General features: G+C 49.1%; 1 protein-coding gene across 1 annotated transcript in view; it reads left to right on the forward strand.

The window, feature by feature from the left end:
- LOC144791658 (G protein-coupled receptor kinase 5-like) overlaps positions 1–25,858 on the forward strand; it is a 474,508-nt gene that overhangs the window by 356,402 nt on the left and 92,248 nt on the right. Inside the window, exons 7-8 of the mRNA XM_078666387.1 lie at positions 11,356–11,419; positions 16,283–16,423. Of these exons, the coding sequence (XP_078522513.1) occupies positions 11,356–11,419; positions 16,283–16,423 (205 nt within the window). The remainder of the gene's footprint in view (positions 1–11,355; positions 11,420–16,282; positions 16,424–25,858) is intronic.

A 25,858-nucleotide genomic window follows, 5' to 3' on the forward strand; every position in this document is an offset into this window, starting at 1 on the left:
GTGAAGGGAACTAGGCTTCAGTGGTAGGCAGCGGCTGCTTGCAGACCCAAGAAGGATGAAGACACAGAGCAGCCCTGCAGATTAGATCAGCACAGATCAGGCTTCAGTGGTAGGCAGCGGCTGCTTGCAGACCCAAGAAGGATGAAGACACAGAGCAGCCCTGTAGATTAGATCAGCACATATCAGGCTTCAGTGCCAGGCAGCGGCTGCTTGCAGACCCAAGAAGGATGAAGACACAGAGCAGCCCTGCAGATTAGATCAGCACAGATCGGCAGTGCGGCATGTGCATGTCTGCCGTGCTGTTGTGAAGGGAACTAGGCTTCAGTGGTAGGCAGCGGCTGCTTGCAGACCCAAGAAGGATGAAGACACAGAGCAGCCCTGCAGATTAGATCAGCACAGATCAGGCTTCAGTGCCAGGCAGCGGCTGCTTGCAGACCCAAGAAGGATGAAGACACAGAGCAGCCATGCAGATTAGATCAGCACAGATCAGGCTTCAGTGGTAGGCATTGGCTGCTTGGCAGCGGCTGCTTGCAGACCCAAGAAGGATGAAGACACAGAGCAGCCCTGCAGATTAGATCAGCACAGATCAGGCTTCAGTGCCAGGCAGCGGCTGCTTGCAGACCCAAGAAGGATGAAGATACAGAGCAGCCCTGCACAGTAGATCAGCACAGATCGGCAGTGCGGCATGTGCGTGTCTGCCATGCTGTTGTGAAGGGAACTAGGCTTCAGTGGTGGGCAGCGGCTGCTTGCAGACCCAAGAAGGATGAAGATACAGAGCAGCCCTGCACATTAGATCAGCACAGATCGGCAGTGCGGCATGTGCGTGTCTGCCATGCTGTTGTGAAGGGAACTAGGCTTCAGTGGTAGGCAGCGGCTGCTTGCAGACCCAAGAAGGATGAAGACACAGGGCAGCCCTGCAGATTAGATCAGCACAGATCAGGCTTCAGTGCCAGGCAGCGGCTGCTTGCAGACCCAAGAAAGATGAAGACACAGAGCAGCCCTGCAGATTAGATCAGCACAGATCAGGCTTCAGTGCCAGGCAGCGGCTGCTTGCAGACCCAAGAAGGATGAAGACACAGAGCAGCCCTGCAGATTAGATCAGCACAGATCAGGCTTCAGTGCCAGGCAGCGGCTGCTTGCAGACCCAAGAAGGATGAAGACACAGAGCAGCCCTGCAGATTAGATCAGCACAGACCCATAGAAGGATGAAGACACAGAGCAGCCCTGCAGATTAGATCAGCACATATCAGGCTTCAGTGCCAGGCAGCGGCTGCTTGCAGACCCAAGAAGGATGAAATACAGAGCAGCCCTGCACATTAGATCAGCACAGATCGGCAGTGCGGCATGTGCGTGTCTGCCGTGCTGTTGTGAAGGGAACTAGGCTTCAGTGGTAGGCAGCGGCTGCTTGCAGACCCAAGAAGGATGAAGACACAGAGCAGCCCTGCAGATTAGATCAGCACAGATCAGGGTTCAGTGGTAGGCAGCGGCTGCTTGCAGACCCAAGAAGGATGAAGACACAGAGCAGCCCTGCAGATTAGATCAGCACATATCAGGCTTCAGTGCCAGGCAGCGGCTGCTTGCAGACCCAAGAAGGATGAAGACACAGAGCAGCCCTGCAGATTAGATCAGCACAGATCAGGCTTCAGTGCCAGGCAGCGGCTGCTTGCAGACCCAAGAAGGATGAAGACACAGAGCAGCCCTGCAGATTAGATCAGCACAGATCAGGCTTCAGTGCCAGGCAGCGGCTGCTTGCAGACCCAAGAAGGATGAAGATACAGAGCAGCCCTGCACATTAGATCAGCACAGATCGGCAGTGCGGCATGTGCGTGTCTGCCGTGCTGTTGTGAAGGGAACTAGGCTTCAGTGGTAGGCAGCGGCTGCTTGCAGACCCAAGAAGGATGAAGACACAGAGCAGCCCTGCAGATTAGATCAGCACAGATCAGGCTTCAGTGCCAGGCAGCGGCTGCTTGCAGACCCAAGAAGGATGAAGACACAGAGCAGCCCTGCAGATTAGATCAGCACAGATCAGGCTTCAGTGGTAGGCAGCGGCTGCTTGCAGACCCAAGAAGGATGAAGACACAGAGCAGCCCTGTAGATTAGATCAGCACATATCAGGCTTCAGTGCCAGGCAGCGGCTGCTTGCAGACCCAAGAAGGATGAAGACACAGAGCAGCCCTGCAGATTAGATCAGCACAGATCAGGCTTCAGTGCCAGGCAGAGGCTGCTTGCAGACCCAAGAAGGATGAAGACACAGAGCAGCCCTGCAGATTAGATCAGCACAGATCGGCAGTGCGGCATGTGCATGTCTGCCGTGCTGTTGTGAAGGGAACTAGGCTTCAGTGGTAGGCAGCGGCTGCTTGCAGACCCAAGAAGGATGAAGACACAGAGCAGCCCTGCAGATTAGATCAGCACAGATCAGGCTTCAGTGCCAGGCAGCGGCTGCTTGCAGACCCAAGAAGGATGAAGACACAGAGCAGCCCTGCAGATTAGATCAGCACAGATCAGGCTTCAGTGCCAGGCAGCGGCTGCTTGCAGACCCAAGAAGGATGAAGATACAGAGCAGCCCTGCAGATTAGATCCGCACATATCAGGCTTTAGTGGTAGGCAGCGGCTGCTTGCAGACCCAAGAAGGATGAAGACACAGAGCAGCCCTGCACATTAGATCAGCACAGATCAGGCTTCAGTGCCAGGCAGCGGCTGCTTGCAGACCCAAGAAGGATGAAGACACAGAGCAGCCCTGCACATTAGATTAGCACAGATCAGGCTTCAGTGCCAGGCAGCGGCTGCTTGCAGACGCAAGAAGGATGAAGACACAGAGCAGCCCTGCAGATTAGATCAGCACAGATCAGGCTTCAGTGCCAGGCAGCGGCTGCTTGCAGACCCAAGAAGGATGAAGATACAGAGCAGCCCTGCACATTAGATCAGCACAGATCGGCAGTGCGGCATGTGCGTGTCTGCCGTGCTGTTGTGAAGGGAACTAGGCTTCAGTGGTAGGCAGCGGCTGCTTGCAGACCCAAGAAGGATGAAGACACAGAGCAGCCCTGCAGATTAGATCAGCACAGATCAGGCTTCAGTGCCAGGCAGCGGCTGCTTGCAGACCCAAGAAGGATGAAGACACAGAGCAGCCCTGCAGATTAGATCAGCACAGATCAGGCTTCAGTGCCAGGCAGCGGCTGCTTGCAGACCCAAGAAGGATGAAGACACAGAGCAGCCCTGCAGATTAGATCAGCACAGATCAGGCTTCAGTGCCAGGCAGCGGCTGCTTGCAGACCCAAGAAGGATGAAGATACAGAGCAGCCCTGCAGATTAGATCAGCACATATCAGGCTTCAGTGCCAGGCAGCGGCTGCTTGCAGACCCAAGAAGGATGAAGACACAGAGCAGCCCTGCACATTAGATCAGCACAGATCAGGCTTCAGTGCCAGGCAGCGGCTGCTTGCAGACCCAAGAAGGATGAAGATACAGAGCAGCCCTGCACATTAGATCAGCACAGATCGGCAGTGTGGCATGTGCGTGTCTGCCATGCTGTTGTGAAGGGAACTAGGCTTCAGTGGTAGGCAGCGGCTGCTTGCAGACCCAAGAAGGATGAAGACACAGAGCAGCCCTGCAGATTAGATCAGCACAGATCAGGCTTCAGTGGTAGGCAGCGGCTGCTTGCAGACCCAAGAAGGATGAAGACACAGAGCAGCCCTGCAGATTAGATTAGCACAGATCAGGCTTCAGTGCCAGGCAGCGGCTGCTTGCAGACCCAAGAAGGATGAAGACACAGAGCAGCCCTGCAGATTAGATCAGCACAGATCAGGCTTCAGTGCCAGGCAGCGGCTGCTTGCAGACCCAAGAAGGATGAAGACACAGAGCAGCCCTGCAGATTAGATCAGCACAGACCCATAGAAGGATGAAGACACAGAGCAGCCCTGCAGATTAGATGAGCACAGATCAGGCTTCAGTGCCAGGCAGCGGCTGCTTGCAGACCCAAGAAGGATGAAGACACAGAGCAGCCCTGCACATTAGATCAGCACAGATCGGCAGTGCACATAATACCACTACACACCACATGCACACACTCCATCACACATGGCGAAAACACATTGCCATTTACAATGCCATTAGCTCAAAATCAAATAAATCAGAGCCCGATTGCATTTCTAATGCTTGTTTTATTGTTGTTGGATGTCGATGGATCTCCTATTTGGTGCTTCCTGTGTTGTCGTACACCCTCCCCCAGAAGCTCCCACTCTTAGTCGACATATTCAGATTCTTTTTTCCCACCGCTAGATCTGGATGCTTGGCTGAAAGCTCCCTAACAGGAGGAAACAGGAAGTTCGGGATAAGTTCGCCAAAGAAGTGGACTAAATTTAGAGCAGTTCATCGAAGACTCGGTACCGGAGGACATTCCTAGAGCCAATGGAACGTTTTCCTCGACTATTTCGAGAAAGCCTAGCCAGGGGGATCCCTTTTTGGTGTGGTGGAGTAAACTCAGTTCCGGTTCTGCCCTAATTGCCACCACAATTTCACGCAGAAGGACCAACACCAGGTCTGCAACCTCTGCCTGCCGATCGACCATCAAAGTAACAACTCCAGGCCATTGAAGGTAGCCTCGTCGTCGAAATAATCGTGGACCGAAGACAGGCCCTGAGGCAAGGAACCCCTCAAATCCCTCAAAGGGGACACCACAGGAGGAAAGACTCCTAAAAAGACACACTTGTCCGAAGACGGACGAGGTCGAGACGCTTCAATGTCAAAGCGAGAAAGATGTCGGGACCGGACAATAAGCTCTACAACCGATCTGTCGTCAGAGGAACCAGACGTCAAAACGAAAATTTATATCGACCCTCTATCCTGAATAAATCTAGGCAGAGATTAAGTGGAAAAACAGGCGCCTTGAGGCTGAAATGGCCACCTTAATACAGAAAAAGAAGGATTTCAATGCATCCTTAAAGGAATTTAGAATTCTTCAAAAAAACGTGACGCCAACAGAACAGGGCGAGAAGCACGATGAAGAGATGAAACCTCCTTTGGCCGATGAACCTCAGAAGGAGTAAGAAGAAACCTTCTATGAGGAGGAAGAGGAGCAAGAAGGACTGGGTATCTTTCAGGGGTCAGAAGACTCCGAGTGCTCAGAAACTTAGTGGCATGAGTTGGAGATGGACTTCTCTTAGGAAAAGGTAGATTGTTATCTCCCGAGGTCTTCGTCTCTGGATGACACTGGAATGTACACCATGTAATTAAAAAGGCAGCAGACAAGTGTGGGGTGCAGCTTGAGTAGGAAAAGTCCCAGTCCTATTTCCTGCTGGAAACTCTGATACCATCCCAAGCAAGGAATCAGTTCCTACCAATGTTGCCAAGTGTCCTGGACCAAGGAAGGGAGGTTTTTAAGGAGTCTGCTGCTTGCAGAGCAGTGTCTCCAAGGATGGAGAAAAAAACAAATACTCCTCAAAGGACTCGGCCTACATCAAGGGTACGGTGCCTGCTGATTTTATTATCACCTCTATGGCAAGGAAGAGGGCCAACATCCCATCAACATCTGGACTCCCCACCACCTGACAAGGAGAGTAAAAAGATTAACCTAGTGGGCAGGAAATTTGAAAGAAGCGTAGCTGCAAACCTTGCTGAAGAGGGCAAGAGTAATGCTAATACGTGTATGAAATCGGCATTAGATGCAGCAGACACAGCAAGCTGGCAAATAATGATATGTATCACACTAGGCCGTCATTCATGGCTAAGAATCTCGGGGTTCAAGCCAGAGGTACAGGCCAATATAACAAATGCCCCTTTCAACAGAGAGCAGTTATTTGAGAGCACAGTTGATGATGCACTAAATCAACTTAAAAAGGACTGCTAAGTCCATGAGGGCATTGCAGTTTCCGAGTAACTTACAAAGAGGGGCAGCGGCGACATGCAGAGCTACTGGAAGAGGCAGCTTCCAAACTGGCACATCATGTCAGGCCTTCCAGGGAAGCAGCCAATCTTCTGCACCACAGCAGCATTGGCAGTACCAACAGCCAAGGCGCCAAACCTTTGGGGAGAAAACACAGAGAAGGGGACAGCCTCTAGGGAGAGGCACGACCCCAGCTAACAAATGACTTCCCAAAGATACCAAGTCTCACGTGCAACACCAGTGGGAGGCGGATTAAAGAACTTCCTTCAGGAGTGGAGGAAGATAACATCAGACAAATGGATATTAAACGTCAGTTTGGATATTGCATAGAATTGGACAAGATACCTTACGCAAATGGACCAAAAAAGAAGGTCCATTCATGGGAAGAAGCCTCACATCTACTCAAGCAGGTAGAGGAGCTGCTGGAAAAAAACAATCGAAAAGATGCCCAAAGCAGACATCAAGCCAGGAAAATACTGAACATATTTCCATATCCCAAAGGTAGACTGGTCTCTACACGCAATTCTAGACTTCATATTCATAAACTAGTTTATAAAGATGTAAAGATTCAAGATGACAACCTTACAGGAAGTCATCCCACACTTGCAAAAATGGGATTATATGACAATTATAGATCTAAAGGACTCTTGCTTGCACATCCCAATGAATGCAAAACACAAACAATACCTAAAAATTCTGTTGAACAAAACTCACTACCAGTTCAACGTGCTGCATTCAAAATAAATGAGCTCCTAGTGCCTTTACAAAGTGTCTAGCAGCCGTGGCAGCTCACTTAAGAAGACATGGCATACATTTCTACCCTTACCTGGGCGACTGGTTAGTAAGAGCAAACTCCCACAACAAATGTAAGGAGTATATATAGCAGGTAATTAGGACACTATTCACACCTGATTTCTCTATAAACATACAAAAGTAATTGCCAGAGAGAACAAGGAAAAATGTTTCTACGAACAAGAATCAGCTCAATCGTAGGGAAGGTATATCCCAGCGGAAAGAGAATATAGTCACTATTGCTGGAATTTCACCTTTAAGGCAAGCTCTGACAGTGAGATTTGGGGAAATTGTTAGGGAAGATGGTTTCATGCATCCCCTTGATTCCATATGCGAGATTACACAAGACCTATTCAGGAATGGCTACAGAAACAATGGTCACAGGGAGTAGGGAAGATCTAGAGGTTGTCATGCAATAGCTACAGGAGGAGATGGTGTTGCGGAACAGATCACGTTACGCTAGGAATTAAATTTGCACAACCAACACCAAACGTAACGATTATAAAAGATGCGTATCGTATGGGCTGGGGAGCTCACACGGGCATTCTGAAAGTCTGAGGAACCTCGAAGGAATAAGACGCAGTACAACATATCAACATCTTGGAACTAAAGACAGTGTTTCTAGCCTTAAAAGGGAATTTTAGGAAAGACAATATTGATACAAACAGAATCCAAACAGACAATGCAACTGCAATGTTTTACATCAGCAAACAAGAGAGGACTCAATCCTTTGCCCTATCAAAGCTTGCCCAAGAAATCTGGAAATGGGCAATACAAAACAAATGAAGATAACAGCAGTTCATCTACCAGGTAAGGACAATGTGAAAGTGGAGAGACAGAGCAGACAAGCTCTCATAATGGGAACTCTAATCAAAAAGTACTCAAAAACATCTTCAGAAGTTGGGGAACACCAAAGATAGACCTATTTGCAACCTCAAGGAATGCAACATGTCAAAACTTTGCGTCCAGACAACCATACCACCAATCCCTAGGCAGTGCTCTGTCGATAGACTGATCAGGTCAGATTTGCATACCTCCTTTCCCCAATAAGACTGTTACACAGATTGATCAACAAATGCAAGAGGGGCAAAATTACTCTAATACTAACAGACATGTTTTTCAGAGGTAATAGAAATAGCACAAGGGAACAGTCTGAAACTACCAACACAACAAGACCTGTTGTCAATGGAAGATGGAAGGGTGCTACACTTGGAACCAGAGTCTTTGAGCCTGACTCCTGATGACTTAGAATTCGGTCATCTAAAGCTACTGGAGAACATAATGACTGTTCTTAGAGAAGCAAGAAAGCCAACAAGGAAGTGCTACATTGCTAAATGGAAGAGATACTCTTTATAGTGCCTTAAATAGGGCTTACGGTAAAACACAAAGGACGAAACAGTGCTAAAATATCTAACACACCTACTAGACTGCAATTTAACACATGCATCTTTAAAAGTACACTTAGAGGACGGAAGTCCTCATCCTGGGACCATCGCCCTCCGCCTGGGACGACTCCTGGTGGCCCCCAGCCCTGGGCACCGCTCCCAAGCCAACTGACCACGCACGCAACCTGGGCTTCATCCTGGATTCCTCCCTCTCGATGACCAGACAAGTCAACGCCGTCTCTTCATTGTGCTTTCACACCCTTCGCATGCTTCGCAAGATCTTCCGATGGATCCCGACCGAAACCAGAAAAACGGTCACCCAGGCCCTCGTCACCAGCCGACTGGACTACGGAAACACCCTCTACGCCGGAACCACAGCCAAGCTACAGAATAGACTCCAACGCATCCAGAACGCCTCCGCCCGACTCATCCTGGACATCCCCCGACGCAGCCACATCTCCGGCCACCTGAAGGACCTGCACTGGCTCCCCGTCAACAAGAGGATCACGTTCAGGCTCCTCACCCACGCACACAAATCTCTCCACGACCTGGGCCCCAAGTACCTCAACGACCGCCTGACCTTCTACACGCCCACCCGCCAGCTACGGTCTACTAGCCTCGCCCTCGCCGCCGTACCACGCATCCGAAGAGCCACCGCCGGAGGCAGATCCTTCTCCTACCTGGCGGCCAAGACATGGAACTCCCTCCCCATCCACCTTCGGCTGACCCAGGACCACCTCGCCTTCAGGAGACAACTCAAGACCTGGCTGTTCGAGCAGTAGCGGACCCCTTCCCCCAAGCGCCTTGAGACCCTTCCGGGTGAGTAGTGCGCTATACAAGTGTTATGATTGATTGATTGATTGAGCTGCAATCTTGACCTAAACGAGAGGTCACATAGGAAGAAGCATCTTCACTGCTCCAGTAGTAAAATGTTTCTTAGAAGGCGTGAAAAGAATCGTACCATAAAGGAAAATACCTGCACCAGTGTGGAATCTAAATGTGGTAATCATGCAATTATTGAAGGCACGCTTTGAACCTTTACACAAGGCCACATTAAAGGTGCTCACTCTTAAAACAGCATTCCTGGCGGCCATAACATCTCTTCGCCGGGTGAGTGAAGTATAAGCACTCACAATTCAAGAGCCATATTTACAGGTTCACAAGGTCAGAATTGTCATGAGGACAGATCCACAATTCTTACCTAGGGTGGTTTAACACTTCCACATAAATCAAACAATACAAATTCCAAATGTTTTCCAAAAATCAAGAACCAAGCAGAGAGAACGTTACACATGCTGGATGCAAGATGAGCAATAATGTACTATATTGAGAAGACAAAGGCAAGCAGGAAGATAAAGAAAATATTGGTCTCATTTTTAGACAAGAATATGGGAAAGCCTGTTACTAAGGCCACAATTGCCAGATGGTACACACAAACCATTCAAGTGTGCCACACAAGTGCAGGGGAAAAACTAAATTCAACCTCAAAGGCACACTCAACAAGGAAAATAGGAGCAACCATTGCCTTTATAGCAAAATTACCTTTACAGGATAGATATATAGAAGCAATGTGGTCATCTGTACACATGGTCACGAAACACTACTGCATAGACTTTCAAATGAACAAGGAAGCTCAAGTGGGACAAAAGGTGTTAAAACATCTGTTTACAAATCAAGGCTCATCTTCAACACAACCACCATAAAACTAACAAACCCGCTACAAAATCTATGCACAGCTTGTGAATCCAGAAAAGATTCATGCTGCAGAATGAATAGTTTCTTACCTGTAGGTGTAGTTTTGCAGCTTGAAGAATGTTCTGGGTTCACTAGTGACCCCCACCGCCACAAAAAATTTGGAAGGAGAGAGCAAACAACGAAAAAGAAAAAAGAATTTGAAGATGGCGACCAAGAGTGGGAGCTACAAGGGGAGGGCGAACAACATCACAAGAAGCACCAAATGTGGGCTCCGTCGCGTTCAACAACAAAAATAGTAGAAGGACTACAAAAAGGTGGAGAATTCGGACTCAACCACTAGATGGCGGAATAATGCACAGCATGTGACTCCAGAGAATCCTTCAAGCTGCAAAAGTGCACCAACAGGTAAGAAACTTTAGTTTTCCGACATGCTGGTAGCAGATAGGCCTAGAAAAAATGGCCTGGGGGGCAGAAACAAAGGAAAATGGCACCCTTAAAGGGGAGCAAACCTTGCCTAAGGGTTCGCTCCCCATACACATACAATTATACCAAATTCCTAGTGTCTAATGGCTTTCCACCACTGGGGGTAGAACAGCCTAAAAAATGGTCGATCTGCCCCCAGGGGATGGAAAATGGACAAAACATGGTCATATCTTTCAAGGGAGCGACCCTTGCCCAAGGGACCACTCCCACCAGAAATGAAAGGCATCCATGGTGTCTATTGGTGCTTTCCTGCTTCACAATCACGGTCCCAGCCACGATCCGCCAGCGGAAATGCGCTTAAGAGAGACAGAGGAAAGGAAAAACTCTTATTGGACGTCAAATATTGTATGAATGAGCCGCGCAACAGCTACGAGAGGGCATAGAGCAAAATCTTGTGCACCCCATTTTCAGATGGGGTTCAGGCCATTGGGGTAACCGATTCCATTCTGGCCAATATTTGACAGAATGTTTGTTACTCTTGAAGGCTAACAAGCTGCCTTGATTCTTCGAGACTTCCCATAATGGATAATTGTATTACCTGTGCAACTGAGTGCTTTGGAGTAGCCTTTGGTGACGTGCAATGCATTTAAAAATGCCTAAATTGCTATACCTTGCACTGCTTGGTAATCTCGACGCAGCTTATGCTATACTGCAGTTTCCAGTGAGTCCCAGGCATGCTGACTAGGGCTTGCCTATATTCATGTGCCACAAATTTGTACTTTGTACTTTGTTATGCTATGAACATGGTTGTTCCCTTAGGTGTGTGGTTATTGGGGTATACATTGTTAGTGCTTGGACTTGATTACCACCTTTGGGAAGGGGCTAAGTGCCGGGTGTATGATTGGTTCATTTGGCCTGGGCTCAAGTTGCTGAAGTGGTTTGTCCTTTTGGGAAGTACTGCAGGATTTTAAAAGGTTCTTTGTGAATGCATTAAGAAATTAATATATACTTGATACTTAAAAACATTGTATTACTGCTTACTCTACCACAGAGCTCAGTTAAAACCACATTCAACGGAGGTCGCTTATTCCTGCTACCTGCATTGTAGAGCCTCTGATCAGTGGAACGTTTTGTACATAAGTTATGGAGTATTGTGTTGCTCACACCTTATTTTCTCTTTCAGACAAGTCGTTACAAAGGACACGTTCAGGCAGTACAGAGTGCTGGGCAAGGGTGGATTTGGGGAGGTAAGAATCTAACTGCCATTTACTTTTTCTGCAGCTTGTTGAGTCATCCTACGTTTAATTACTTCCTGTAGGTGCAAGTGACCATATTTTGCACCCGGTACTTTGTGTCAAGTAGTCAAGAATCCAAGGAACCGCATTATAGAAGTACCCCAGGGACGCAACGGGCGTTTGTGCCCGCCTTGTGCGCTACCTGAGCACTTTGGTATTACAGAAGGCACTGCAGGCACTGGTGCGTCGCTGTCTGTAATACTGAAAGCGATGGCGCACATACAGCGTCAGCGCTTCCTCAAGAGGGCCTTCTCTTATTTGCATTGGGGCGTGGCCCCATACAAATGCGGTAATCCCTTTGCCTCTGCACCCGCGACATATTATAGACGTGGGCCCAGAGACAAAGAAGCTATCAGGAGGTGCATTGACAGTGCGCGACCTAAAAGGAGGCGCACTGTCCTTGCGCACCCTGATGGCAGCCCTCTGGCAGGAGAAAAGGGGTCCCATGGACCCCCTAGACATCCCCTTGCAGGTGGGTGCAGTCACTCACTGCACCCACCGGCAAGGGGGATCTCTAATTTTCTTTAAAAGTGCAGCACATTCACCATAATGCGGCACATTTTCCTGGATTGCGCTGATAGGTGTGCCCAGCACAATCCACGAAAATGGGCCGCATACATAATATGGCCCCTGGTCTCTGTGGGGGCAGGAGAGTACGGGCCGGGCTCTAGTGCTGCCAGCTTCCTCCTGCCTTTTAAGTAAAGGTCTGTAGCCAGTTAAGTCAAACTATTGACATATACAGTTCTAGGTCTCATCATAATGTACAACCAACACACAGTCCCAGTTGAAACATCCCAAATTGACCAGAGATAACACACATATGTCTACGAAATTCAGTTTGATTTTCATCCCTTCCCTCCTTCTTTATTATTTGGTTTTGTAGGATTATGTGATACAAGATGAAATGTCACGTGTAGGTGGTGCATCAATTGTGGTTTTCGAATAATTTGTTACTGTCTATGCATATTTCTTAGCCACAGATATTAAACACTTTATTGTCTATCATGGCTAACCTTAAGACATTCAGCTTCACAGACGATGACTTTATGTCTATAGTTGGAGCATCGATGAACTTTGATAATAGGACTACCTCTAATTCAGGTTCAAATGAGGAACTGGTCAAATTGTTAGCCCTTAAAAAGAAAACTAAAAGGATTGAATTACATGGAGAGTTCATGTTGCAATATTTATGCGCAGGTATTATTCCACAGGGATTGCAAATTAAAAATATACCTGGGATATTTGTCCACATTAAGGAGTTTCTAGAAAAATGGTCCCTGATCGACAACCGGTGCTCTAGGGACCTTATGATGCTGATAGTTGAGACAGCTAAGGAGTTACTATTACAGCTATTGAGTGAAATCTTAAAACTAGAGAGTAAAATTAAATCCTCATCAGCTGTAGATGAAGCTAAAAAAGCTCTTGATGAATTAGAAAATGAATTAAGTTCATGTCCACATCTACCGCATTGCCCCCATCAACGTTACGTCTATCGATGTTGCAATTTCTTATATTGAACAGCATGAATTTTGTTGCATACTATTTATATGATTGTTATGCAAAGAATTTTTTGATTAGATAAAATAACTTTTATACACACACATATATATATATATATATACAAAAAAAGGAGAGAAAAATGATAATTTAAAAGAAATTTGAATCAGACTGAACAATAAAATGAAATAGAATTTCGTAGACATATGTGTTATCTCTGGTCAATTTGGGATGTTTCAACTGGGACTATGTGTTAGTTGTAAATTATGATGAGACCTAGAACTGTATATGTCAATCGTTTGACTTAACTGGCTACATACCCTTACTTAGTGTTTCGTTCCCTATGTATAGCTAGTTCACCAGATATATAGGGGTCCCCTTTTTTCAAAAACTTCCTCCTGCCTGTCAGCCTTGGGGACCTTGCAGCTGGTGGGAGTTTCTTTCTGTGCTGACCACGGGTCAGTCAGAGCTGGTCCGCTGTCAGAGTGAAGGCCTCGAGCATGTAAGGGTGGGGGGTGACATGCCCGGTGGATAATTATATTTTTAGGTCTCACCTGAGCCAGCGTGCATGCGCTTCTCTGGCAGACATTAAGTAACTACTTAGAAAACTGGTACTTCCCATCCACCAGCTTGCCAGAACGCGCACAAGCACATCCCTTGCGTGCTTCGTGTTATCGTGATCACTTTCGTTTTGCCGTCCGCCTCAGCCTGCCAGCAGCAATCCTCACTCAAGGTACGGCCCCTTAGAGTGTATATTTTATTTTTCTTGAAGTGCAGCCTCTTGCCTTGTTTCTCTTCTGTTCCCATCGCCTGACGTGCCATCTCCGTATTGCCGCAAATGCCAATCACAGAACAGCCTCTCTTAAAACGTCTTTTATGTGTACTTTTACAACTACCATTGTTCAATGCCAACACATGCGCAGCTTCGTTCCCGCCTTTTATTCCAGTCTAAATTGGTCTTCTAAACCGCGTCACCCGCTCTTAACAGGGCATCACCCGCCGTCTGTGTTGAGGATGGTTACATCTGAATCCGAGTGTATATTTTATTTTTCTTGAAGTGCAGCCTCTTGCCTTGTTTCTCTTCTGTTCCCATCTCCTGACGTGCTCCGTATTGCCACAAATGCTAATCACAGAACAGCCTCTCTTAAAACATCTTTTATGTTTACTTTTACAACTACCATTGTTAAATGCCAACACATGCGCAGCTTCGTTCCCGACTTTTATTTCTGTCTAAATTGGTCTTCAAAACATTTTATGCTTTGGTTACACAAGGAATACATGACTGACTCGGTTATGTGTTTGTGTGTGCCCTGTGAAATCACGGCTACAGTCCATTAATGCCCCTAAGCTTAGGCGCACTGGCTTGACTTGCGTGTTTATCTGCCGCTTATATCTTTCACTTATTTATGCGGTGACTCGTCTGGCTGTATCTTTGCTCAATCCTTTTGAAATTATGGGGCTAGGGTCTGTTATTTTCCTTTTTGCGCTGGGGCACACTTCTTTGAAGTTGTTTTAGTTTGCCTCTTGATTCTCGTAATAACTCTTCGAGCTGGGGCATACTTGCCTGACTCTGTTTTCAGTCTGCCGCTTGTTACCTTGTAACCGTGCCTCCTATCATTCACTGGGATGTTCTTAAGTATCCCGTCTCCTCAGTTTCTCAATAGTTCATAAGGTTTGTTTTTGTTTTATTCATCAATATTTAGCATTTTGGAAAGACGTAATCCCCTGGCAGTGTATCGTTTAGTTATATTTTGACTCAAACATTAGCACGTCTCAGACGCAAATGCTTAACCTTATGAGCTATCCTGCTTCTTTGGCAACATTTTTTTATTAGAGGGCCCTTGTATTCTATTTTCCTTCCCCTCTTCCACCTATAGCTCCCATATCATTGCACAACTGACTGCCATGGTTCGAACATGCTTATTATGGTTCTTGTTCGCCTGCAGCCTGGCTCCCAGCGAGAGGGTTACCTCTATTGTACCAGACTGCTCAAGGACCAGCTGTGTCAGAGTGCTAGGGCAGGCCCGGGGTGTGGGTCTTTGGGCGCATTTAGTGGGGGAGCCACTAGGGATTTATGGGTAGTGTCCTGGCACCTTAAACCTGGCACTTCACACCCACGCTTCAACCTACCACTTCCTACCTACCTAACTATTCATGATATTGGATTTTCGTCAAAATAAAATACACTGAACATAATCTTCACAAAAGTTATTTACAAAAGTTTAAGCTATTGCCATTAGAAATTACAATAACTTTTATTTAAGTATTAATTATTAAAAAACAAAATAAAAGCCATTGTTATTTGTAATATCAATACATCTAAGTCACGTACATACAACACATATTGCATTACAAATGCTATAGGTGTCACATTTGCAAAAGTTTAAACTATTGGCATTGTAAATGACAAAGCTATTAATTTCGCTATTTTCAAAACCAACACATAAATAAAAAAATTGTCATTTATAATACCAATAGCTCAAACTTTCCTAATGCGAGACCTATTGGCTATGCCAATGCTTGTTATTTTCTTTAGGCGGGAAGGTGTATGCTTTAAGCTAAAATTGGGGATTTAATGGATCCTATATATTTGGAAGGGGCACAGTGCTATAAAGGATGTCAGGGCAGGGAGAGAGGGTGTCGGGTATTTTTTTCATGTTTTGGCTTCAGAAGTTCCCCAGGTCTTGGGAAGGTTTGCAGAATGGCAGATATTATAATTTCATGTTAAAAAAAGGAAACGTTGGCCAGATGACTGGTGTATATAATTTTAATTTTATGGGGATGTAAGAGGGTGTTGGAGGAGGTGAGGCTGTCATGTGTGGCATTCATCCACGGCTTCTCCATCCTTCTCACTTGAACCCCTGGGCCGGCTTTAAAGGGGCAGGGGATTTGAGGGGCTGGATACCTATCAACAAATGGAGTTTTTTTCCCCAGTGTCAAGCTTTGCTCTTGTATTTTTTTTAAAATTTGGTGTCACTTGGAACTCTTTGACGAATAGCAACTCTGTTATTGTCAGACATCCATCAACAAATCGTCATGTATTTGCATGTAATGTAGATTTTTCAGAATTGATGTTCATGAGTAAATAATCCCAGGGTAGGCTCCCATCATTCACACAAATGTACCATGCTGCTTGCACTGTCAGACCTCAATATCTGAAGTCCTCCCGGGTACAGACTGCTGCTAGGACATGATGTGTCCTAGAAGGGTTTCTCCTTAGAGGTCCCACCGGTCCGCGCAGTGTCACTATTGCAATCTGCAGAGGCGGCTTAGACCAATCATATCACTTTCAGACTGTACTTCCGTTTCCGTTCCTAGGTGTGTGCCTGCCAAGTCCGAGCCACGGGGAAGATGTATGCCTGCAAGAAACTGGAGAAGAAGAGGATCAAGAAGAGGAAGGGGGAAGCCATGGCGCTGAACGAGAAGCAGATCCTGGAGAAAGTCAACAGCAGATTCGTGGTGAGTACTTCCTTGGTGGCACTCAGCGTTGTGGGCGCGTTTTGCCCTTTGCTACTTGACTTTTCTCAGCAGGGCCTCCTTTTAAAGGCAGAAAAACTAGGACCAGCTTGACGTAATGCGCGTATGAACCGATCATTGAGGTTTCGCTAACATATGGAACTGCATTGTACCCGCTGATTCTGTCACATGCGGAGTGAATCTCCTCATACATGTTATGTGACACATAAACATTGGGTTCGAGGCATGTGGGCTGCTAAATTCATATCTGATGCATAGATCGCCGCCTAGTGTTGGGTCCGGATGATTGCACATTGTTGTCCTGGAAGAGTCTTCGAAGTATCACGAGATAGGTGGCTCCTCCCCTGGACTACAGTGCGCATGGGCATCGGCTCCATCCCCAGATTGTTTTTTTCCGCCATTGGGTTCGGATGTGATTTCGACGGCTCCTTGTCGGAATCGAAAAACCTTCCTTCTCTAGGCCAAAAGGCCTTCGGTATTCGCGTCGGTATTGTATGCGAACGGTCCCGAGCATCGTCTGACTCTTTCGGTCCGACTTCAGCGGAGTGGTGTACCCTTCGCGCATCGAGGCCCTGTACTGGCAGCAAGACCCCGACGGCTTCATCATGGAACGGAGCGGAGCCCGTTCAAGCGCTGCCCCGTGTGTGGGTCCAAATACCCACACATCGACGTGCATCCAGTTTGTAATAGATGTCTATCGCCGGACCACGACGAAGACAACTGCATGGCCTGCTCCAAATTCAGGTCAAAGAAGACGCTCAAGCATCGGCGCGCCGCGCGACTTGAAGCTTTCCACGCAGCCCCGGCACCCGACGACATATTCGACGACCCCGCAGAAGAAGGCCACGGCCATCATCTTCAGATCTCACCACCATCGACGGAGGTCGAGGCGGATCCAGAGGAATACATCACAGGACAGAGCCAAGACCAAGAATACGTCGAGGAGGTAGGGGACGACGAAGAAGTCTATGGGGCCGCGGAAGATAGCTCAGAGGACGAGCTATGCCCCGAAAGTTACTCGACTCAGGCTCCGGTCACGGGATCGCCACTCGGCCTTACCCACGACCCTGCACCTATATCCCCAGCCCCGCCTTCGGGCCCGGCTACGGACACACCGGAGGAGCCACCGTTGCGCGTATCGAAACCGAAACCGCAACTATTGCTGTCGACGGCGCCTAAAATGCCGACATCACGCCGAAAACGAAACCGAAACCTTTGGTCTCCACGGCTCCAAAGATGGCCGCCGACTCAGCAAAAGCGAAACCGAAACTTGCGGCTTCGACAACATCTACAATGGCCGACGTCCCGTCCAAGCCAACAAAGCCGGCTCCGTCTTCAACTCCGTCGGCTTCAAGCCACACGAAGTCCAAGAAGACTGTCGACACATCGGCGCCTCAAATGGGGGCGAAGGACAAGTCCTCAAAGACGGTCGTCCATCCCACCTCGGCGTCTAAGGCCCAAGATCCGACGACCGGAGCCGCTACTCATCGGCACAAGGATGCCGGATCGGCATCAACGGAGTCGGCGCCTACACCTACCGCAAGGCAGCGTCCCATGGGAGGCCAAGAATCATCGGTGGCCACTTCTGCTACGCCGCAGTCCTCCGAAGCAGACAGGCATGAAGCATCAGTAACCAAACCCTCGGCTTCTTTTACAAAACAGGTCACCGACTCCCTCAAGAGAATTCGGGAGAAAGCGCAGACGTCGGCGTCTACCGCATCATCGGATCCGAGACCGGTGGACATACCTGCGAAGTCGTCCTCCAAGCTTCTCTACGTCCTGCCACCAAAGGTGGTGCCCAAAGCGTTTGTGGCCAAGACGGTGTCGAAGACCACCGACACGGCGGAATATTCGACGCCCAGTCCCAATTTGCAGCGGCCAAAGGCGTCAGGGGACAATTTAGAGCATTACATCGATGCCAACACAGGGAAATTGACACTTTATAAGACAAAGATCACTTCCCAACCTTTAGAAGCTTTTGTTATTCCACTGAAAAAGAAAAAACAAGCACAGGACATACCTCCACTTGTTGAACCTCTTCAGCCTCCACCAAGGAGGAGTCCAACACCTTCCCCCCACCACTCCGGGGGTGAAGATGAAGATCAAGATGACCAATATAATTTCCCTACTGACAATGACCCTGATGTACACCAGGACCCATATGATGACGCTGGGGACCAGGACAGCCATCAGGGAGTACATGACCCTCAGGTTTTTGGAACACGTACATCACCTACTGAGGACTCAGCAGCGTTCACTGCTTTAATAGAACGGGCAGCTGCAACTCATAATGTGGACATGCACTCTGACCCGGTGGAGGAAGATTTCCTGTTTGACACTTTCTCTGTCTCCGAAAGAACAGTCAAAACACTCCCCATGCTGAAAGGTGTCCTTAAACATGCACCAGAGATCTTTAAGGAACCGACAAGAGCAAGAGTGGTAAACCCACGTATTGAGAAAAAATACAGGCCAGCACCTGGGGACCCTGCTTATATTCGGGGACAGTTGCCTTTGGACTCATTGGTGGTCGCGAACGCCCGTAAAAGAGCCAACTCCCAAACAACGGGTGAAGCTCCTCCCCCAGACAAAGAGTCGAAAGTGCTTGAGGCTTCTGGCAAGCGGGTGGCTGCACAGGCTGCCAATGTATGGCGTATAGCAAATACACAAGCACTACTGGCGCGTTACGATAGGGCGCATTACGACACCCTAGAACAGCTCCTTCAACATCTACCTGATGAGTATAAAGAAGCAGGCGAAATGCTCATTCAGGAGGGGAAGCTTATATCAAATGCTGCCATTAAGTGTGCACTTGATGTCGCGGACACAGCGGCTAGGGGTATTAATACTAGCGTCATGCTAAGGCGCCAAGCCTGGCTTCGTATATCTGGGTTTAAGCAGGACATCCAGACCACAATCCTCAACCAGCCAGTCAATCCTGACAGACTGTTTGGCCCTGATGTAGACACCACACTTGAAAAGATTAAGAAAGACAACGAGACTGCTAAGTCCATGGGGGCTCTCCAATCACAACAGTTCAGAGGCAACACTTTTCGTCGCTCAGGTGCGCGTAGTGGTACCAGAGGACACTTGGGACAACAAACACAATTCGCAAGAGGTGGTGCGCAAACCTCGTACCCCAAGCAAGGTAGAGGGGGTTACCGAGGTAACAATGCCAAGGGCAGAGGCAGAGGAAACAACAACTCACGTTCCTCTGCCACCACCAAACAGTGACTCCCTGTCACTGCCCCCCGACCATCCAACACCTGTCGGGGGAAGACTACAGCAGTTCCTGCCAGTCTGGTCGTCCATCACCACAGACAGGTGGGTGAGAAAACTAATACAGTACGGTTATTGCTTGGAGTTAACATCCACTCCTCCCAACATCCCCCCAAGACAACGTCCTATGTCGGCAGAGCACTTGCACTTATTGCAGCAGGAAGTGCTAGTAATGCTGCAAAAAGGAGCAATCGAACTCGTGCCAGTGGAGGAGGAAGGAACAGGGGTCTATTCCCTGTACTTCCTCATCCCAAAGAAGGACGGATCGCTCAGACCCATTCTAGATCTGCGCCCCCTCAACATGTACATACTGTCAGAACATTTTCACATGCTGACACTGCAACAAATCCTTCCCCTTCTAAACCTAGGGGATTTCCTGGCAACCTTGGACCTCAAGGATGCTTACTTCCACATCCCACTCCACCCATTCCACAGAAAATACCTCAGGTTCACCATTCTCAACAAGCACTATCAGTTCAAAGTCCTACCCTTCGGGGTGACTACTGCACCCAGAGTGTTTACGAAGTGTCTAGCGACAGTGGCGGCGCACCTCAGGAGACAAAACATACATGTCTATCCGTACCTCGACGACTGGCTCGTTCAAGCAAGGTCGGAAAGACAGTGCGCCTCACACATGTCCCACACTATTCACCTCCTTCACAGCCTGGGGTTCTCGCTAAACTACCCAAAGTCGCACCTTCAGCCAGCCCATGTACAGCAGTATCTGGGCGCGACCATAAACACCCTGACTGCTATAGCTCAACCAAACACAGTCAGAATCAACAACATTCAGTCACTGATCCAGAGGTTCAGACCGCAACACTCCCTGCCAGCAAGAGTGTTCATGCAGTTCATAGGCATGATGGCCTCCTGCATCTTCATAGTCCCGCACGCGAGGTTGCACATGCGTCCCCTCCAAGAATGCTTAGCAAATCAATGGACACAGGCTCAAGGACAACTGACAGACCTAGTGTTGGTGACCGGTCGGGCATACAACTCTCTGCATTGGTGGAATTCACACAACCTTTGCAAGGGACGACCGTTCCAGGAGCCTGTGCCACAGATTGTCCTAACAACGGACGCATCTCTCCATGGTTGGGGAGCGCATGTGCTCCACTACACAGTGCAGGGACTATGGTCAACCCAGCAACAAAGGTTGCACATCAACTACCTGGAATTGATGGCAATCTTCATGGCGCTCAAGTCCTTCAAAGTGCATTTGTGCAACAAGGTCGTGTTGATCCGGACGGACAACATGACAGCCATGTACTACATCCAAAAGCAGGGAGGTACTCACTCACCACAGCTGTCTCATCTGGCTCAGAGCATGTGGAAGTGGGCCATTCAGAGGAACATCTTCCTCATGGCAGAACACCTCCCGGGCAAGGACAATCAGATGGCGGATCTGCTCAGCAGATACAGCCATCAAATACACGAGTGGGAGATTCATCCATCAGTACTCCACCCGTACTTCCAGCAGTGGGGTCATCCAGAGATAGACCTGTTTGCCACAAGGGAAAACGCAAAATGCCAAAGCTTTGCCGCCAGGTTCCCTCACCCAGAATCGCAAGGGAATGCGATATGGATGAACTGGTCAGGCAAATTTGCGTACGCTTTTCCCCCAGCGCCTCTCATTCCGCTGGTGGCAAGAAAGCTAAAGCAACACTCGATGACTCTCATCCTGGTTGCTCCAACATGGGCACGCCAACCATGGTACACCACGTTTCTAGAACTTTCCGTGGTACCGCATCAAAGGCTGCATCTCACACCCAGCCTCTTGACGCAGAACCATGGCGACATTCAGCATCCAGATCCGCAACAGCTCAATCTGGCGATCTGGCTCCTGAGGTCTTAGAATTTGGCTACCTCAACCTGCCTCCGGAATGCATGGACATTATCCGAGAGGCAAGAAAGCCCACAACCAGAGCTTGCTATGCAGCAAAATGGAAGAGGTTTGCCATTTACTGTACTAACAACAATATCAACCCGCTAGATGCATCCATCCCTAACATCATTTGCTATTTGTTACATCTTTACAAATGCAATCTAGCGTACGCGTCCATTCGGATACATCTATCCGCCATAGCGGCTTGTCTCCAGAATAGGCAGCACCTCTCTGTTTTCAGGGTGCCTGCCATTAAAGCCTTCCTAGAAGGACTGAAGCGAGTCATTCCTCCAAGAACTCCACCAGCTCCAGTGTGGAACCTCAATGTAGTCCTCACTAGGCTGATGGGCCCACCTTTCGAGCCACTGCACTCCTGCGAAATTCAATTTCTGACGTGGAAAGTGGCTTTTCTCATTGCTATCACGTCGCTCAGACGTGTTAGCGAGCTGCAAGCGCTCACAATCCAAGAGCCCTTCATCCAAATACATTCTAACAGGGTAGTGCTCCGCACTAACCCCAAATTCCTTCCAAAGGTGGTGTCACAGTTTCATATCAACCAAACTATTGACCTGCCTGCATTCTTTCAAAACCCACAAACAGTGGCGGAAAGAATGCTTCATACACTAGATGTTAGGAGGGCGCTAATGTACTACATTGACAGAACTCAACACTTTAGAAAGACACAACAACTTTTTGTTGCCTTCTCACCACAGCACAAAGGCAACCCAATCTCCAAAGCAGGGATAGCCAGATGGATAGTTAAGTGCATTCAAATCTGTTACCAAAAGGCTAAACGCACTTTATCAATACCCCCAAAGGCGCACTCCACACGCAAACTGGGGGCATCCATGGCGTTCCTAGGGAACATTCCCTTAGAAGACATTTGTAGAGCAGCCACTTGGGCTACACCACACACGTTTACCAAACATTACTGTGTGGATGTGCATTCCAAACAGCAAGCAGCTGTAGGACAGGCTGTTCTCAAAACACTTTTTCAAGCTTCTGCAGCTGGCACGGGCAACCGCCGTTAATGGAGGGACTGCTATGTATTCTATGCATCAGATATGAATTTAGCAGCCCACATGCCTCGAACTGAATATGCTACTTACCAGTATGCATCTGTTCTTGGCATGTAGGGCTGCTAACATTCATATCGCCCGCCCTCCTCCCCGGTGCCCGTAGCGGCTGCAGACACTCTCTTGCATTCATCATTAGCATGGACATCATTTACACTATTTACCTCCATCTCTGCCACAATGGCTAAAAACAATCTGGGGATGGAGCCGATGCCCATGCGCACTGTAGTCCAGGGGAGGAGCCACCTATCTCGTGATACTTCGAAGACTCTTCCAGGACAACAATGTGCAATCATCCGGACCCAACACTAGGCGGCGATCTATGCATCAGATATGAATGCTAGCAGCCCTACATGCCAAGAACAGATGCATACTGGTAAGTAGCATATTCATTTCTGTATTACCACCATATCTGTTTTCTGTTGGGTGCACCACATTAATACTTGTCCTAAATCCTTTAAGATGCCTTGCTGTATACACATCTAAATCAGTTGGCATCTCATTACTTATGCTTTAAAATCTCCTTACTGGTTTCTCACGGTGGGCTATGAACTATGTGCAGCGGTGGCTCCTCTGCAATGGCGGAGGAGTGACGCCTCCCCCTGCCCACGTAGACTAACGAAAAATAAAATGATCATTATATATTTTGTCCTGTAGCCGACTCTTGGGGGGCGGGGCCACAGCACTGCAGCAGGGGGAGGAGCAGTGGTGGGCACTGCTGTCAGTGCCATGATGGTTTGGCCGGCCGTTTTAGGACGGCCAAACTGTCATGCGCACGGACATCTCGCCAACCCAGCAGTGTTGCTGAGTGGAGAGACCAGCAGGCAGAGGCGTCTCGCTCCCAGTGGAGTGCAAAACAATCCTGCTGCGCCCAATCCTGACACTGCTCTCAGGATTATGAGAGCAACATCTTGATTGGCCTTAGGGGAGTGTGGGAGCTTCAGCCTGTGCCCAGAGAAGCAGAAGAGTGGAGAGCAGAAGACTGGCATGTTTTTTTTTTCTTTTACAGGGTTTCCCCTTTTCCCCTCCCCGTACTGCCTTACCATATTTCCCAGACACCAGCCGCTACAATCTTTCTACATGAGGTGGCCCTTCATTTTCTGTCCGATTTCCCACGCTGTGGAATACTCTGCTGTGCAAATGTTGCAATACAATACAATATATCCAGGCATTACATTCTCTTCCTCATTCCTAAGCTCCAGACAGAAACTCAGATCTTTCCTGTTTGGTTAGGCGGTGTTTCAGCTCAGCGACGAGAGCCCGCAGGGATGTGTGGATGCTGCATAAACATTGCCAATCAATCAGCATTTCTGGTTGAAATGTTACTTGCGGCTGTAAACAAAATGAATACATTTAAAAGTAATACAAACTGGTGCAGCAGTGCCACAAAGTGGCTAGCCAGGGTATATACGTGTGCGCTTTGTTTAGCGTGAAACCAAAATTTCACATGACTGAACAGGCCATTACAAGGTTATCCTAAAAACACTTTTTACCTGTTTAGGTTTCGAAACCTGGCGAGGGGCGAAGCCCCTCCCAGATCGAAATCTTTTGTTTTCAGTAGTGAGGTTAGGACAGCCTCTGTTTCCAATTGGCTAGCTCCATAAATGGAGACTAGCCATTGGGAGACAGAGGCTGTCAATCGCGCTTTCTCCAGAAAACGCGATTCGGGGGCGTTTCTGGTGCTTTTTTTAAGCCCCGCCCCTTTGTCCCGGGCCGCGCTGCGATTGGCTGCCGGCCCGGGACACCCCCGTGATGTCATTCCCGGGCCGCGCTGTGATTGGCTGCCGGCCCGGGACACCCCCGTGACGTCAGCCAATCACAGCGCGGCCCGGGACCTGACTTGTTCTTTGATGCCGGCAAAAAGTGTGGGTATTTCCTTTTCAATCTGACCACCCTTTGACTTAGTTCCGGCAGCAGAGGCAGGTTCCTGGACTTGATACGAGGCAGAATTGTTATTGCCACTTTGTACCGTCTTTCCCCTCACCTGTGCAGCCACTCCAGAGTTTTCCACCGCCTCTGCCGTTCCCTCCTCATGTCCGCGGGGATTGCCGCGAGAGCCCTTCGGCGGCATCCCAGCAGAACACTAAGGTTTTGCAGGACAATCAAGAAACGGCCTCCAGGTGCGCCGCGAGCTCAGCAAGAGCAACGCCCAGAGACTACGCCGAGTCCGCACCCGCTCCGCTGCAGAGAAACACAGCGGTATCCACAACGGCATCAGAGTCCAATAATCCGTTCAGCAAAACGGCCACCAGGTAAGGTCCGCGTTTAGAAAATGCCAGCAGCAGCAACAGAATTCCACTCCTCCCAGGGGCGTAACACAAGCCCCCGCAGGCCCCGCATTGCGGGGGGGCCTCGCGCTCCAGGGGGCCCCGGGCCCCTCACCGAGTGCAATACATCATTGACGGCACCCCCGCGCCCAGCCTCTTTAATAAATTGAATGGTAGTGCTACCACTGCGCAAGAAGGCTCTGACAAAATGACCCTTGCAAGTCTTAGAATGGTGTGCGGGCCCCGGCCGGGGCCCCTGAGAGTCTTCAAAATGGTGCGGGGCCCCGGCCGGGGCCCCTGAGAGTCTTCAAAATGGTGCGGGGGCCCCGCCGGGGCCCGTTTGAGTGAGGCACTTATAAATGTTGTCTGAGAGACTAGGCCCTGGACGGGGCCATGAGGCTCTTCATGACTGGTGCGGGGGCCCCGGCCGGGGGCCCCCTGAAATTGTTACATGGTGCAGCGGCCCCGGCCGGGGCCCGTGAGGCTGGCAGCGACTCTTGAGGAATGGTGCGGGGCCCCGGCCGGGGCCCGTGAGGCTGGCAGCGACTCTTGAGGAATGGTGCGGGGCCCCGGCCGGGGCCCGTGAGGCCGGCAGTTATAAATGGTGTCTCTGGCCTGATGCATGAATGGTGCGGGCACTGCGGGGCCCGTGAGGGCGGCAGTAACAAATGGTGTCTTGGCCTCTGAGCCTCTTGATGCAGGAATGGTGTGGTGGGCCCCGGCCGGGCCCCTGAAATTGATACCAATGGTAGGCGGGCTGGGGCCCGGGTGTGACTAGTAACTGAGAGGCTCTCTTAATGGTGCCTTGACTGCGGGCAGGACTGACTGCGGGCCATGGACTAGTCTCGAGGTGACGTCGCTGTTTGGTGGTGAGGCAGAGCCAATCACAGCTGAAGGCTGGGACTTTGCTGCT

The sequence above is a fragment of the Lissotriton helveticus genome, chromosome 11 (assembly GCF_964261635.1).
Source record: "Lissotriton helveticus chromosome 11, aLisHel1.1, whole genome shotgun sequence".
Lineage (NCBI taxonomy): Eukaryota > Metazoa > Chordata > Amphibia > Caudata > Salamandridae > Lissotriton > Lissotriton helveticus.